The sequence below is a fragment of the Centroberyx gerrardi genome, chromosome 12, assembly GCF_048128805.1.
Source record: "Centroberyx gerrardi isolate f3 chromosome 12, fCenGer3.hap1.cur.20231027, whole genome shotgun sequence".
Classification (NCBI taxonomy): Eukaryota; Metazoa; Chordata; class Actinopteri; order Beryciformes; family Berycidae; genus Centroberyx; species Centroberyx gerrardi.
Window position 1 is genome coordinate 28564948 of NC_136008.1, and position 18329 is coordinate 28583276.

At 41.6% G+C, this 18329-nt stretch overlaps 1 protein-coding gene across 1 annotated transcript in view; it reads right to left on the bottom strand.

The window, feature by feature from the left end:
• Nucleotides 1-18329, bottom strand: part of cdk14 (cyclin dependent kinase 14) — a 159735-nt gene that overhangs the window by 82673 nt on the left and 58733 nt on the right. Inside the window, exons 7-8 of the mRNA XM_078287238.1 lie at nucleotides 15120-15182; nucleotides 5854-5977 (exon numbers count right to left, since the gene is read on the bottom strand). Coding sequence (XP_078143364.1) covers nucleotides 5854-5977; nucleotides 15120-15182 — 187 coding nt within the window. The remainder of the gene's footprint in view (nucleotides 1-5853; nucleotides 5978-15119; nucleotides 15183-18329) is intronic.

Genomic DNA, 18329 nt, shown 5'->3' on the forward strand with positions numbered 1-18329 from the left:
AAGTGTTGTCGTCGTTGTGGGGCTTTCGGATTATATCATGTGTATTGTTTTTTTTTTTTGCCTATGGCGAAAATGAATAGCATTTTTGGATCCGTTTGCCAATTGTTTTGTTCTTAACCCTCTAGACCCCATAGCGCCCGAGAGCGCCCGTTCTATATTTCACTATAGCGCCCAAGAGCGCCCGTCATTTTTAAATCGTTTAAAATGTACCAAAAACTGAAAATCAAGTTATCAGCTTTGATTTATATATACTTCAAGTTGTCATCGATGAACCGGAACCGGAAAATTTAGCTGGTGACGCAAACGTTTGATTTTCCCCGGGTTTTGTCATCCTCCACCGGTCAAAATGGCTTCGCCGGCTAAGCATCACGCTTTTAAAACCTTCTGGAAGCTGTCAGATTGTGCTGTGAGACAGAACCTGACCCGCCGTATGTAGTGGAAAGTTACGAACACATTGTGAGTTGAAGTCTTGATCGAAATCGCTTGTTCTTGCTCGATAAAACAAGACACAAGATCACCTTCACTAAACAGCGGGACCTACCTGGTTCTCACCGCCGGAGACGGACGCTGTTTTCCGGGAGGCAGTGCACCGAAGAGTCGGTAGGACTGGCCGGGTTGCGGCGACTTTTATCCATATAAGTTTGGCGACTTTTTCCATATTTGTTTGGCGACTATTACTGTCTGACCTTATTACTGTGTGGGTTGAGACGCTGGAGGTTTTGTATTGATTTTGAAAGCTTATCGTTAGCCAAGATAGGAAGGATCGGTTTTGTTGTCATACTTTGAATGACACTGAAGGAGACGCCCTGAATCGCCTTGCCATGTATTTGGTACCAAATTAAAGGGAAAGTTGTGTTTTTTTAAATGGAAAAACTTGTGATTGTCAATTTCTTTTTATTTTTGAGATATAGCTGTTTGTTTGGAATGAGCAAGAAAATGCTGATTTAAGGGAGAATTCCCAGTGAACTGCAGCAACATTCTAGAATTCTACTGGGGTCTAGAGGGTTAAAATGGATAATGTAGGCCTTCAGCTGGTCTATAAAGGTTACAAATGCATTTCAGACAACAAGGACCTAATGAAAACGCATAAAAACTAGAAAATTTGAAAGGGTGTGTAGTCTTTTGAGACCCATTGTTTGTGCCCTCTTAAGGTGACAGACTGTACTATGCACATGATTTTGCCAAGACGCTGCTGCCCTCAACAGCACAGCAGCGTATTCCTCAGTGAGTAGCAACTAAATGAGCACTCAGTTAACTTAGCTGCTATTGCGTGCTAACTAAGCAGTCTGTTAGCTACCAACTAGCTAGCTACATTTTTTAATTTCTTCATTAGCAAACGCAAGCTAGTTAGCTATAAGGTTTAGCCAACTGCATGCACAGCAAAGCTAAACTACTTTTTTTGTCTTGGTATTTTTAGCTGTATGTCAAATTGTCCTCCATCAGTTAGCTAGCTAGCTAACATTAACCCAGTTGGCTCTCTCTATAGTATTAATGCAGTCCACAGCAGATAATTTAATGATGCTACACCTCAACAACACCAAAAAAATTGAGTTGAGGCCACTGGTGGCTTGGCAAAATTAGGACTATAGTATAGTGCGCACAACTCAGCAATGTTGAGTACGACATTGTTGAGTACAACATCAGCTAAACAGCTAAACTGTGTCGGTCACACTGGGAGCCTTCATCAAGTCAGTCTGAAGTGAAGTGAGACTGAGAAAAGAGGTTAGCAAGGCTAAGAGGCTAAGTTGGCAGCATTGCTGTGAACAAAGACAATCAGGGAGAACTAGAAGAGACCCGCCGCTGCCTCTCTGCTGAATGAACCGCGATTAACAGAGCTTTAGTGTTGGCCCGCAGCCCATTCACTGGCACTGGATAAGAAACAACTCACTTAGTACCCTGAGTGAGATATTCACAGCTGACTGACTGCTCCATGCCACTTGAGACAGAGCATGCACACACACACACACACACCCACACCCTTGTACTTCTATTCTTATGTGGCCCTTCCATTGACCACATCCATTCCCTAAACCTCACCACTACATGCCTAACCTTAACTCTGATGATGAACTAGCTCCTTGAAGAAGTGAGGACCAGCAAAATGTCCTCACTTCACAAAAATGTCCTCACTTCGAAGGTCTAAAACCAGTTCCCACAAGGATATAAGAACACACACATGCTCCTGCTGCCACACACATACAGCGCAGGCAACGAGTGCACATTGTTGTCACTCAGTCGCACGCAAAACGACTTCAGCCTTGAGGCAATTCTCTGATGACAAGGCCCTAATTATAGCAGCGTATGAAACGGCAAATGACCACTGCTCATGCCTCACACACTTCAGAGCCTTATGAGAGCATGAATGTGTCCCTGGTTGTGATGAGGCTGCTGACAGGCCGCTTGTGTTTGCGCTGAAAGGCTGAAGCAACGCCATATGCTGCCAGCTGCCGTCGCCAACCTGGCACATCAGCAGCGGTCAGTGACCAGAAACGCTATCACAAAATGACCATCCTGTGTGTGTGTTCTTCCACTTTCATCCATGTGAGAACCAGGTTGAGTTTTAGATGTTCTGAGGGCTTTTCTTGCCAAAATGTGTCCCAATAAATAAGTGAAATGTACTGTACAGTCATTTCTTGCCCAATTTTGTCTGTGCTACCTCCCTCTTTTTTGAGTAGTCAGTCATAGTCAGTGTTCATGTCATATGGGAAAAAGCCGAAGAATGGTGTGTCATCTTGTTGCTACAACTTGGAAGCGTCCATGTGTTTAACTCGTTGGAGCACCCACATCCAAAATTATTTTTTACGAATTTCGAATCAACTATAAGCGAACGGCAGCAGATATTGCTCACTTTTTGTAAGTAGAATTGATCTTATCGGTATGAATATAACTGAGAATTTTGATTTGTATTATCTTGGACCAATTCACTGCCATGTTTACACACCTCCACAATTCATGACAGTATTAGATATCAGAGCCTACAAAAAATTCCCACATATCCCACTTGTAATTGACCTTATTCACACGGCGGCCATTTTGACCACTTGGGGTAAGAAACTCTACCTTGAAGACATAAAAACAGCATTATTTTAACACAAAGGTGAGGACAAAACACAGATAAACCTAATGGTCACATTAGACAACAACCACAGCGACATTTTGAATTTAGCAGGGAAGTTAGTTAGCTTACTAGCTAGTTAGTAAGCTACTAGCTACCTAGGCTAGACTGTAGCTAACGATAATGGACTAAATATATTAAAATGTAAACATATCCCTGTGGATTCTTGAGCTCCATTCGTTTCAAATATGTTTTTCAGTGAGGAATCTGTGAAATGATAAATGTTTGTATGATGTATCTTGGTTCACAACAGGACAGAGCAGGCTGGACTCGACTTTCCCACCCTGAGTATTGAAAATGGCCGCCGTGTGAATAAGGTCAATTACCACTAGGAGGTTGGAGAGTTCTTCCCAGTCGGCATCTCATATTTACTGTAAATCCGGCATGACATGAACGCAGCATTAGGGACCGACTCAATGTAAGTTCCTCGTAAGGATAGGATTACAAGGATGTGTGTATATGTGTGCGTGTGTGTGTTCAGAGAGCGGGACCAGGCGATCGTGGGCAACACAGCTCCGCTACGCAAACACACTCTTGCAGAAATCACCCCCAACACACTGCTTAGCTGGCTTCAATTAGCTCCGTCCTTGATGTGAACCATGTAGGCTCCTCATAACCCTCATTTGTTTGGTCGTTGTTTGCGCTACTCATTAAAAAAAAGAGTGTAAACCCGCGGAGGAGCAGAGGGCAGGATCTGGACGGACTCCAAAACCACCAGCGGGGACACGGAGCTCTGGCCACAGTGGCTGACAAGAGATCAGCCTGCCCTTCTCCTGCTTACTCTGCTAATCTGCCCATCTGTACATCCTATCTACACCTGTAAAGTCAGGTAAATACAATGTATTTGGAAGGTGTAGTGTTCTTTAAGCACGTCTACATGCACTACTAAACCAAACCCCTTAATCTTATACCTGAAATGTCCTTCATTTCTCATTACATAAACATTAATTGCATTAAAAATTACATAGCTTTAAAAAAGTAAGGTTAGTATCATGGGTTTTTAACGGATTTATTCATGGGTTGGTTCATGGACACACTAGTAATTTAGGGATTTTTTTTACAGGGTTTTTAAGTGGAAATTAATGGAACGTTCCAGTCTCCCTGAATTTTACATTAAATTAGTAAATAAGCAGTCAAACATTAAGGGGTTTAAGGGGTTTTTGATGGGGTCTCCTCCATTAATAACTCCCTTAACTCATTTTAAGGGGATTTTGCATCAAGGGTGAATTAATGTAAATGTAAGGTTATTTTAAGGGATTACTGGCTCGTAGAGATGCCTAGTCACTTCTGTAAGTATGTATGGCCTCCTGTAGACCCAGAATTGTTTTTTTTATAAATTTTGAATACATCTTCATCTTCATCAACAGAAAACCCAAGGGAAAAGACGTCACACTGTTTGATTGACAGGTGATCTCTGGGAAGTGCAGTGCAGAAACACCACAGCAGTGAGCGCCGAGCACAGAAGGTGGAGACCCAATAAAAATACAATCTCGAGAATTAACACTGTCCCTTTCTCTGTAGCTTCTGCTTCACTTGCCTCTCTGTCTGCCCCCTCTCCATCCCCTCCCTTGTTGCCCTGCTGCCTCCGTCTCTCTTGTTTACCCCAACCAGCCTCATGGTCCTCAGCTGTCAGCCTTTAGTATTCCTGCTGCCAAGGCTGGGACCACAGGGAGCCCCAGCCAACACACACACACACACACACACACACAGCACAACCTTCACCTTCCTCGTTTGGCATCCAAACCGGTTCCCTCAGGCAAAGACTGATTTTGCGTTATGTGTGTGTGTGTGTGTGTATGTGTGTGTGTGTGTGCGCGTGCTTGTTGATGAGTGTAGTTCCAACAACAGCCTAATAAGCCTGGGATTTTCATTCTTCCTCATTTGGTATTTTGTCCATTATTCTCCCCTTCTTATTTCCCTTGCAGTAATGTTTCTCCACTAATACAGGGTTTGCATTATTGATGAGCACCCCTCCCACCCCCCCAAACCTCACCCACCCCTCCCCCCTCCCCCCGTGTGGGCCAAGGGATGGAGGAGATGGAAGGGGTGGTGAGATGGAAGAGATGGAGGGGTGGAAGAGATGAGGGCTGGTGAGACGGAGGGATAGAGAAAATGGAGGAGATGGAGTGGTGGTGAGATACAGGACTGGGAGAGATGGAGGGAGAGATGGATGGATGAATGGTGTGTGTGTGTGTGTGTGTGTGTGTGGGAGGGGGGGGGTTACAGGGGGCTGGATGGTTCATTTCCTCTTTGTCTGCCCCCCCCCCAGGATGCCAGTCAGGCCATGTGGGCAGTATTTACTGAGCTGGGCACCAACCATGGATCCAGGCCATATGGTGCCGCTTCACACACACACACACACACACACACACACACACACAGACTAGGGTTTGACTAATATGGGTTATTCAAGGCCAATATTCTTTGGATTGAAGTTGTCCAATAGGGTTGAAAAAAAGGTGGAAAAGCCTCTGAAACAGCATTTAGTTAGTAAGTAAGTAAGTTAAGGTTAAGGGCTTCCCATAGACATCCAGTGTACTGATCAATTGTACAATCAAACCACATCATATCCATCATATGACAGGTGGGTGAAAATGACTGTCTGGTATCCAATTTTTAATAAAAAGCCAATATCACCCTTATATATCTGTCTAACCCTAAAACACACACACACACACACACACCTCTCTTACATCTGAAAAACACACAAAAGAGGCTCCATGGCCCATCCTACTCACCGAAGTCGGCTAGTTTGAGCTCTCCAGTGTCGCTGATGAGCAGGTTTTGGGGTTTGAGGTCGCGATGAAGGATGTACCTCTGGTGGATGTAGGACAGTCCTCTTAGCAACTGGTACAGGAACAGCTGCGGAGGGAAAGTACAATTTGTATATGAGTACAAATTCAGCGTGACATACAGTATCTCTATGGACAAAAAAAGCATGGTGAATGGCTACTGACCTACATATATGTGATCAAATTGCCCTTCAGTCATAATAAAGACTCATTTGATAAGGAGGACCTATGTATCCATCATCTTATGGATATTTTCTATAAATATCAATATCTAATCTTTAACTATCTCTGCCTATATCCACACCCCTGTAGTTGAGTCATTACCATCTGGCACATTAAACTGAATGGGAGTTCAGCTCACAAAGGTGTGAAGAAACCTATCCATCATGAAAGCAGGGTTGTGACTTCATTCTGATCTGAACAGGCATGAACTCCAAAAGTCAATTACAATTAGCGCAATAAAGCCCCTCAAAGACCATCTTCACCACACACACACACACATACACACCAACATCAATAGTGACCCATCAACCCAGAACACACCCATCATTTCCTTCACTTGGACTATTGACCAGCAATCAAACAGATAGCTGCCATTACGCCACCCATCTGATCTCACACCTCTATTACTCAGAGTGACCACTTCATTGGCAGGTTAGGGGGCAAATCAATACTAGATAAAAATCTATTCACTAAAGAATACCACAGCATGTGTGACGTCTCTATATGCTTTCATGTCTTTATGTCCATTGTACAGTGATTGTTTTTGCAATGAGGTCATGGTTTACAATGGGTTTTGTGCACAGTGACGGGATTTGAAAAGCCGATATTTAATAGAATATTGTGATATTTTCTGCAATATCGAATATCGTATGATGTAATTTTGTTTTTTTATTTTTTTTAAATAAAATAAAATTTAAAAAAGCGAGAAAAAAATAAAAACAAAAAAAAACAAAAAAACAATTTGATGTCATTTCGAAGAAACAAAATAAAATGAAAAAAAAAGAAAGAAAGAAAATTGGATGTCTAAATTTTATGTAATTTAGAAGAAATAAAAAAAAATAATAAAAAAAAAAAAACGTCCAACCACGATATTTTGGCGGGACAGCATCGCAAAATTTAATTTTGGATATTGCCCATAACAATTTTATATTGCGAGGATATCATAGAAAACCGTGGAAAAGAAGAGAAAAAAGTCATAGCAGAAACGTAGGAGTGTGGAAGGCTTTGGCCTCCCTCTTATTTGCAATAAATATTTATTATGGTTAGACCGATATATCAGTATGCCGATATATGGGGCTGGTATTGGCCTTCTATTAAAAACCAGGTATCAACTAGTCAGTGTCATCCACCTCTGGTATAATGGATACGACGCAGTTTGTTTGATTACATATTTATTGTGGCACTGATTAATATTTCACTTATTTTCTTTGGGAAGCCATTTGAATCAGATTCCACAAGAGTATGCCTATGTTTTATCGGCTTTTAAAAATCTATATCGGTGGAACCCTAATATTTACCCAGGTTCAGCATGACTTTAAATGTTTTGTTTTCAAGCCTCTGAGATTTGGCAGTTCTTTCGTTTCCCTGCACACATCAATCAACAAATAATGAGGAGTGTACATTCCCTGATCTTCAATTCCAACGCTCCCCTCTCATTTCTCTCCTCTCAGCGATACTATCGTCTCGGCCAATTAGGCAGATTGAAGCACCGTCGAGTCCAATCAGGGATCGGCCTCGTCTGGCATCTGGAGTCACCGGGTCAACAGTTTACTATTCCTCAACTCAGCTGGCGAGAGGCAAACAGTGGTGCCGGAAATTAGCATTGGGAAATGTGTGTTTACTCATGTATATCAAACGCACTTGTGAGAAGCCCTGCCTTGTTAAGAGTGCGACTGCACGGTAATAAAAGAAAAAAGAAAAAAATCACTTGTTTATTCTCTTCTCTCTGCTCCTTGATTCAAACATCAAAACCTGCTTGAAAGAAGCTTTTTTTTTCTATTTGGCTTCAGCTTGGAAACAACTCCTATTTGCATAATAATATTTGAGGAAAGTGAAGTGCGGAGAGGGCAGAATAACAGTTATTGACTGTTTTGACAATCGTAATATGTTTTGTTCTCGAGACGGACCGATTGCGAGTTAAATTATGTAGGACGCATCAATAGTTGGACAGATTTGAACTCAATCCCACACTTCAAATGAAAGGGAAAAGCTGTATGTTTCAGTAGGGAGATTTACAGATAGGCACGCTCTGTGGAAATGCCCTCTCTTCTTTGTTAGTAGTCAGAGTAACAGAGGCTCAACACGGTCAGCAGTGGCCATTTGGCTTGCTGACAGATCCGACATCTGCTAGTAGACAAGCTCACCCAACTATAATAAGCGACTATGAGCTGTCCATCTGGCTAAAGGTATTGAAAGGAACCCTGCGGATGAAGGCGTAACTGCACCGATTAACCAGCGGACAAGTCAGCTGGAGAGGCTGAGCGAGGGAAAACAAAGTGATACAGACATCCAGAGAGAAAATAAAAGAGGAGAGAGGAAAAAAATGATTTCACATGAAGGAAAGGTAGCTGTGGTGAGAGGTGAAAGGCAGAGGTAGTGGGAGGGGAGTCAATAGCAGCTGGGTCGATAGGCCTGCTGCCCCCGCCGATCCCAGCCGAGAGGAGGAGGAATTAGAGGTGAGGAGAGGCGAGATTAGAACTAGGATGTTAACTGTACAGAACAAAGCAACATCTCCTTTTAAGGGCATATATATATATATAGAGAGAGAGGTTTCGCAGTTGCACCAGAAACCACCTAGCAACCATGCTATCATGGAGGTTCACTGGAGAATTGGCTAAACAACAAATAATGGCTAAACAGTCAAACTAGCGATATCTGAAAAAGATTGCTGTGGTGTGGGTGTAGCAATGTAAATAGTCGGATAATGTAGATTTGTTTCCAAATGTAGGTTACTGTGACACAAACTTTAAAGTTGTAGCTTGAGAAGTGTCAGCTCAGTTAACCTGAACAAACTGTTAGCTAGCTAACTAGCCAGCAGGCTCTTTTAATAAAGCAACCAATGTTAATGTTAACATGTGTACGACTAAACACCACTCGCTACTAGGTAAGTAACGTTTGCTATTTTCTAAATCAGATGTGTTAACAACAAGACAGTGATGGTTAGCTGACCAGATACTGTGGTTAGCTAGCTAACAAGCTGACATTATCCAAACGCAAAATCAGTCAGATCTATCAGTTATGAAATGAACCATATCTATAGTTTAGTTGTTGTTGCCAAGACCTGAGGATCTCTAGAATGGCTGCTAGTCACCTAAAAGTCATGTAACGTGAAACTAGCTGACAATATACAGCAAGAGAGAAAACACATATTGATGGTTCTGCAGTAATTGGAAGGGAAAACCCTTAAAAGAGAATTGAAATCCTGTTCTGTGTGTGTAATCAAGGCATGATTAGTTTTGCTCACTAATTGGTTCCTAACTGCAGGAAAAATAAGCTCTGTGATGGTATTTGAGCGAGCATTAGCATAATATATCACCTGAGGAGTGACCCTACTGCATGAACAGCAATCCATCATCAGCACACAAATCAACACGCCACCATCTCCCTAATGATGAAATAGTTATTGCCATCACGCTCATTGCAAGCACAGCTCTGGATCAAGATAAGCATTATGAAAAGACGCGGAGCGGCGTGCATAGGATCGGCTTCGTATTATCTATCAGTGAAATGAAGTCAAGTCTAGCTCCTTTGTCTGATGTTCCCATTCATTCCGCAGCGAAGTATGAGGCAATGCATCAAAATGACAGCAGCACACTGGGGTTCATACGCAAGTTTGACTAGGACAAAAACAAAGTAAAGCAACACAGAGCACAGGAGAAAAAGACATGAAAGATGTGTATTCAATAAAACATTCTAATGCAATGTTCATACAGAAACACCGACGTCTCATTTATTCAGCTTACAGGCACATGAAGACTGACTGATTTGGGACAAAAAAAAGGGAAGCAAAAAAAAAATGTATTCAGATACCTGTGCTCTATGTTTGTATTCAAACCATATCAATAATATACGTGTAAAATCAGACTCACACAGCAAGGCTGAATTCAACATTAACAATGACAACAGAGGTGCAGCTCAAAATTCGAACCTACGGACTCATTGAGAAATCTCCAAAGTAGCGTTTTGCTGAAAGGGGGTAAAAGTGGTGAAGTCGGTGAGGGAGAGATAAAATAAAGGAGTGTTAAATGGAGTGAAAAGGGGCTGCCATCTGCCAGCTAGCATGGTGAGACCGCTTATCTGTTCCAGAAAGCATCTGTATGGTGTTGTCCTTAATGGGCTGAATCAAGAGAGCACATCAACCTGCACTCCTGTACTGGCCACTAAGGACTATGATAATGTACCAGATATGGCTACGATCGTCTTTGGCATTGGCTTTGTGTTAAGACAGCTTATGTTTTAAAGGTCACATATGGTGTAAAACAGGATTCCCCTTGCCTCTTTGATTATAAAGGAGTTGGATGTGCTATCTAAACATGGTGAAAGTATCAAAACGCACGGTCGCCAACTAAATCCACACAATCCATATTAGAAAAGCGAGCCTCTAAACGAGCCGTTTGGACTTCCGTAACTTTGTGGCGTCACAAAGGTTCGCTCATTATCATTTTTGTAAGAAATAATAGACCAACAAAGTGTTTTTTTCAAAGCGGTTGAGCGGTTGTCATTGTTTATTACCGGAGAGTTTTCCCTACCTGTAGCTGCCGGGCTGCAGTGTCTCATGTTTCACTCTTGAAACGGTTAGCCAATCAGAACAGAGGGTTGTTAATATTAATGAGCCTTAAAGACACAGCGACAGAAACAGCCTGTTCTTGGTAAGGCTCAGAGAGATGCTGGAAAATGAACGTGGAAAAATAGATTGAGAGTGTTTTTGGCACATGACACCACACACACAGCTTTGAATGGACATCAAGACAGAAAATAAAACACTGGAAAGTGGAGAATATGGGACCTTTAGAGAGTACTGCTGGGCCTATATAAGACTACTGCACAGCTACTGTTTGTGGGACAGACTGTGTCACATTAGTAGTTATCAAATGCAAAAGAGAATGTTGATTTGTTCTGCTGTTATTAAGTAAAGGATCAGTATTGGCTTCTATGATTCAATTCATACCATCACAAAATTGGTTCTGGATATAGAGTTAGACTTAAACCCTTGTTTGTTGTTGTGTTGTTACTTGATGTCATGCCAGATCTAACATTGGATCAATTGCTATAACATATTTTGTAATATATTCTGCTGTTTTGGAAAAAGGAATGTTCTAAAAGCTGTATCATCTTTTAAATCTCTTCTTAAAATAAACTTTTATCGTAAGGCCTTTTTATAACCTTTGACTATTCATTTCTTAACCCTGTTGCCTGTTATTTTATTCCATTTGTTGTTATCCCTATGACTGGATCTGTTTACCTCTGTTTACCTTTTTTGTGTTTTATTCTTATCATGATATGTTTTTCTTTTATTACTTTTACCTCACTGGTCTGTTGTTCTGTCCTTTGTTCTTTTATCTCTCTTGATTGTGAAGCACTGTGTGATTTGATTTTGTTTGTGAAGCACTTTGTAACTTTGTTTTGAAAAGTGCTATATAAATAAAGATAATTATTATTGGATTAACATCTCAATTTTGCCTCTAGAAAGAATAACTTTGCAACAACAAAACCATGGTTCTATTTTTCAAGGCCTTTGGTCTCCATTGGTATCATATTGAGACGGTTTCCCTAATACCCAAATAAAATAGCCATTGTATTATATGTATCCTCCGTCTTCTTTCTTCCTTGGACTGTCTACGTGGCATCGAGTTTCCGTGGGTTTTTCTTCCCAATTGTGTATGTTAGTGCATGAGAGCCTCAAATGGAGACGTGTGTATATATGTACATATTTTTGTGTGCACTTACAGGTACACCCGCTTTTTAGGAGCTACACTTTAGATTTATCTTATACGAGTGATTATATACAGTGCTGTGGGAGGGTGTTTGTCCTCTGTTCATATGTATGTTTTCTTCTTTCTTTGATTCTGTTTTTGTGAAGGGGTTTTTTGTATTGCTTTATGGCACTGTGATTGATATTCTGTGCTGGATTTTTTATTTCTCTCTGAGAAACTGGGAAACTCTCTGAGAGACTCTGAGAAACTCTCTGAGAAACTCTGAGAAACTCTCTTACTGGTCAATACATTCCCACCATTTTGACATTGAATATATGTTGATACGATGTTGAAAACGTGTGTAAATATAGCGGCAAAATGAAAGTTGAGACAGTGTCAGTAGTCATTCCATAGCTGCTACCTGCATTTTGTAAAATCGGAACCTAGATATCTTTCTGATATCACTTCAAAACAGTTTCCAAAGCTGCTTTAATATAAATTTCTACCATGCATTGTTTTGTTCGGTTCGATATTGAACTTGGCCACCTCCTGCATGTCGCCCTCCATCAAAAGCTTGCTGGGATTACCTCTCCTTGACATTAGCATGACAAATGACATTGATGACTGATGCGGTAACAGTAGCTTCCCTTGTAATGTAATTGTAAAAGCAAATGCTACCTGCTGTTTGGCCTGCAGACATGGTTTGCTGTGGGTGTCAAGTTTCCCATTGATCTGTTGAGATGTCATTGGGAGATGGCCATTCAGCTGACTGCATATAATCTAATAAGCAGACCACTTCACTGGCAGCGTGGATGAGGTCATACTCACTTGTGCTCAATTGCAGCAACACTACTGACAAACTGTAGTCAAGTAAATGAGGCACGGAAAGGTAACAGTGCTGCACAAACTGATAGTTTCCAATAGATTTTACTAAGGATCATCTAGTTCAAGCAGTAACTGCAGTAAGTTTTCATCTTGATACACATGCACACACACACACACACACAAACACACACACACACACTGTGCTCTGGTCCTTGACCAATAATTATATTAGCAGTGAACGTCTGAGTGTCTCTAAATGTTAATTTGAGCCGGCACCAGTCGACGCACTAATAGCTTTTATGTCCCTGATTAGTAAATTGGAGGATGGGTGAGCAACTACGCTTCCCTCACAGTCAATCCCAAAATGCACTAATGAAGGAAATTAAACAGTTGCAACCCTGTCCACTCCTTGCTGTGAGCTTATTAACCAGCTAAACTCCTCATTTTATACAGAAAATCTGGTAGAAGAAGAGTAGGACATCAAAGACAGTTTGGGAGTGGAGAGTCTATCAAAGTAGTTTTTGATACCAATTGGTGAGATCTTCCTCCACACACACACACACACACACACACACACACACACACACAGTCTCTTGATAGCCATTATAGTGGGCTTGTTTTCCTGTCAGCAACTACATCATTAGGCCTCCTCCCTGCTGTCTCCTCTTTCTCCCATCACCAGTTTGTTTTACTAACATTGCTCTCAGTCTCCACTATTATATTAGGCCTACGCATTTTAAAGAATGTTAAGTGCTTACAGCCTTCATTTGGATATTGTGGAGTACGGTGTGTACATCCACTTAACTCTATTAGTCTGATAATATGCAAGTTCAAGATGAGGACAGAAGGGAGAAACTGCAAATAACAGAATTATTGTCATTTTGCACCAGCCTACGCTGCTCTTTCTCTATCACACTGTCCCTAACTCGTTAACTAGCATACTGTGACCAATCAGAGCATTTATTAACACCTCGGTATATGCAATGTCATTTATACCGGGAAGTAGACTGGATTTCAGTTTGATTCTAGCCAAACCTAACCAATATTTTGGGTACCTTTACATTAAAATGTCCTTTATTAGACAACACCGTGAGATTGGGAAATGCGATTCTATGCACTGGACCATTAAATTGACTGTATTTTACGGTAGGTAGTTCCAGTAAAGCCTGCATTACATGGCTGCACAGGGACAAAGCCACACGAGCACTATCAAACATGTTTACAGATTAAGAATCACAACCCAGGCGTCTCGCCAATAAGTGGCAAAGTCAGCGAGAACCCAGCAACACCCCACTCCGCTCTCTCGGAATAATCCTAAATTATTCATGTGAATCTCAATGAGGCAGCTGTCAACAGGAAAGAAAAAAATACATATTACTTATGTAAATCCTTGGTGACAAAAGGTATGAGCTGTTACATAACGGACGCAGCCTGAACTGTCACCCTGCCGCATGACGGCACATCCCACCATCCCTCCCCCCATGGCCTCATTCACTCTATCAGCCCACTTTCTACCTGTTCATTTACTTCAGCAACCCCCCTCACAAACAGCAGAAATACCACTGAATGTGTGTGTGTGTGTGTGTGTGTGTGTGTGTGTGTGCAGCTATAATGTTACAGCAGGACGGAATGGTCTAAGATTACAGACATCCAGCTTTACCAACACAAAATTTCACGAGATGAGGATGAACTCTGATTACGTGTTGCTAAATGTCGCGAAATGAGGATGAACTCCGATTACGTGTTGCAAAATTTCATGAAAGGAGGATGAAATCCGATTACATGTTTATAAATTTCCTTAAAATGAGGATGAACTCCAATTACGTGTTGCTAAATTTTGTGAAATGAGGATGAACTCCGATTATGTGTTGCTAAATTTTGTGAAATGAGGATGAACTCAGATTACGTGTTGTAAATTTTTGTGAAATGAGGATGAAATCCGTTTACATGTCACTAAATTTCCTTAAAATGTGGATGAACTCCGACTACGTGTTGCTAAATTTTGTGAAATGAGGATGAAATCCGTTTACATGTCGCTAAATTTCCTTAAAATAAGGATGAACTCCGATTATATGTTGCTAAATTTTGTGAAATGAGGATGAACTCCGATTATGTGTTGCAAAATTTTGTGAAATGAGGATAAAATCCGATTGCATGTTGCTACATTTCGTGAAATGAGGATGAACTCACAAATTATGTTAAGGTGACATCCCTCCACCACAAAAGGATTGTGTGACAATAGCAAAAATTGGACATGCCATTTTCACGTGTTCATCACATGAAAACGTTAGGTTAACTTTCGGCAACTAGAACAATTTGCAAAGATTAGAAGAAGGTTTCGGTTATGGTTAAATAAATAAAACGTCACTTCACTCCCAGTAGAAAATGTCCTGTCATGAGTTGGGAATTTAAATTGTTGTGTTCATTTCATGCTCAAATTTCGCAAGACCAGGCCGGCTAAACATACTGTACCTTCACATTGTCCGGATGGAGACCGCCGGGGTGCTTGTCCATGTACTGACACAGGTCTGTATGCTGTGAAATCAAAGGAACAGAACAATGTTAATTTAGTCATATTTTCTAGGTTTTGGGCTGATAATCGATAACATCGAATATCGCAATATTTCATGAATATTGCAATATTTTCTGCAGTATCGAATATTGCCCCAGCCTAACATTTTCATTCTAAAACCCCAATTCCTTCTAGCTATCTGAGAACTATCAGGTAACTGTGCACTGAAAAAGTGAAAGGAGGTATGTATGAAGACTGAAACATCAGCTGCTGCAGTGCTCTGGATGTCATGTCAGTGATATGTGATGTAGAAACTTCCAATTACAGCCCTTGATCCATTAAGGTAAAGGCACAGACGAGAACAGAGGAGGACATGTCATCATGGTTTATTGTTGTTCTCTGAATGTCACTGGGGCAGACGCAGAAAAATCAATTGGTGTAGTTCTTTGCCATTCCATACACATCCCCGGCTTTCCATCCCTGACAAAACATCTGCGTTCAACACGACTGGAGGAATAAACTCAATCACTGAACTGCACCAGATGTCCTACGTAAGCATCGTTTTTATTTTGCTGTATTCTGATGAATTACATCCAGTCTATATCAACATCTGCAACGGGAACCTTTGGGTAACAAAACCTATGATGCGATTGCAATAGTGTGTGTGTGTGTGTGTGTGGTGAAGATGGACTTGGAGGCTTGGCAGAGTTGGTGAGGAAAGAGGAATAATGCGGCACTGCGCATCCTATGGGGAAAACAGTTCAAAGCAACAACTTGGAAGCGCTCTTGCGTTCAAACTCTTTTGAAGCCGTCAAGACGGTACGATTGAAGTTTTCTGTAGACTTTGGCTGCTCCTGATCAGCTTTTTCATGCTTAACACACATGAACTGCGATGATATATTGGAGTTCATGTTTTCTAGTAGCATTTACCATCTGGAAGCTGAGACGAACAGTATTTAGTAGGAAACTCGTATCTCCCATCTCTCCCATATGACATGAATGCAGCATTGCCCTGGTCTACACTTAAGCACTGTGTTTTGCTAGCAGACTCAGGGTGGAGGAGGCGGCGGCTCTGGGGTCACACTGATATTTACAATCACCCACTGCTGCTCGCACCCCCAGTGTTTCCTTTCCTGAATAATTCACACAGCCGCTCAAACCGGCTTCAGACATGCCTGCCCGTCTTACTCGAGACCTGCTCTCTATCTCTCTCTCTCCATCTCTTCTCGCTTTTTATTTCGTCTCTCCATCACTCTCGTCCACCCCCCCCCCCCCCTCCCCCCTCCCCCCTCCCCTCCCTCATCCTTTTCTCTCCCTCGGTCGTTTGCTCTCTCCCTGTCAATCATCATTAGCAACTAGAGGAGGAGAAAAAAAATGAATTGATTTCGCTTGCTTGAAAAGCCCTCTGTATGTAAAAGAGCCCAGGCTGACATTATAGGGCTGAACACAAGAAGATGGATCAGCGTGAAACCAGCGGTCCACAGCAACACAACGTCCACAGCTTGACAATTTTCCATTTCAGTCAAATAAACACTCCCCGCCATGTTGCATGTTACATATTCATAAATGGAAAAGGGGAGAGATTCCTCTTATTCAAAGGCTTGTGAATTCAAAAAATATGGCGATATGGCATTCTTAATGCATATTCATCACTTGTCTGAAATAGAAATTGACTGATGGCTTGTTGAATACAGATATTTTTGGACTGAAGCTGCCGATTTTATGACCAATATTTAGCATCTTTAAATTTGGCCATTTCCATCCCTGACAGAAAACCACATGAATTTCACATGTGGAAAATCCTATGTGGAACACATGATTTGCACATGGGAAATGTGTCGTTCTGGAACATTTTCAGGTGCTCCACATGTGATAACATGATTACATGTGATAACATGTGTACACATGTGGAAACACATGTTATCACACGGGAAATTCATGTGGTTTTTCTGTAAGGGATGGCCAAAAAATCCCCTAAGAATTGTATTCTTGTCAGGGTGGAAAAGCCTCTGAACAGTATTTAGACCATCATCGGACACTAAAACTTTATATCTATAGTAAAACATTCATGCATACTTGCGTGGAATTTGATCAACATCTCATTATTATTCGGGTTAAGGGCTTCCCATAGACAACCAGTGCAGTTTTGATCAATTCTACAATAAACATGTAATCAATCAAACTGCATCACACAGTGTAATACACTGTACAACCTATGCATGTATGCCCAGCTGACTTATTACTTCCAACAAACTTGAGTACATCCATGCAAGTTAGAGTACAGAGCTAGTTCATTATGTCAAACAGGGAAGAGTTCATGTGGAGCGCCGAGCGTTAACTGACCTCCCTCCCTGGATATCAAGGCCTGTTTGAACTCCAAAGCCAAGATGGATCTCCGCTGCCCTGCTCCTCATTAGCGCCCTACAGCCATCTAAACCACAACCTTAACCCCGCTGAGCTCCTCTCACAGCTCACAGGATCACCCCCCCCTAACTACTGCACCTCCGACATGTGCTATATCTACCAACAGGGGGCATCACGCTTGTTATTTTTTTTAAGAAAGCTGAGTAAGCGTATTCTGGTGGAGAGATCTGGCCTTGCCGGGCATTTCAAGATCAAAGATTGGCCTACATAGAAATGTGGCCGTGAGAAATGGTCATTACTTTTTTACATATGAGAGGAGAAAACAGTGGATTTGGACTGATCTGAACCTAGAAACAGCATTAGTTATTCCTGTCCTTATGCAGCATTCATGTCCTATGGGAGCAACCGTTGGAAATGGAATGACTTGAAGGTTCAAAGCATGATTGACGTTTTCTGCAGACTTTGGTTGCTCCTGATCAGCTTTTTCACACTTAACACACATGGACTTAGTGATGATACATTGGAGTTCATGTTTTACAGCAAACCAACCATAGCAGAGTTGGTGCCAAATAGTATTTACCTTTCGAAAGCTGAGGTGAACAGTATTTTCTAGTAGTATTTACCATCTGAATGAAGCTCGCATCTGCCATCTTTCCGATGAATGCAGCAATAGAAGAACCCATACTGCTGTAGCTGTCCACAGCATTTGACAGGACAGTTGTGGAAACCTACTTAAACATAGTGTGCTTCCAATGAAATGGCCGCCTGGCCTCCAGCTCTGGGCATAAACAGACATGCCAATGGTG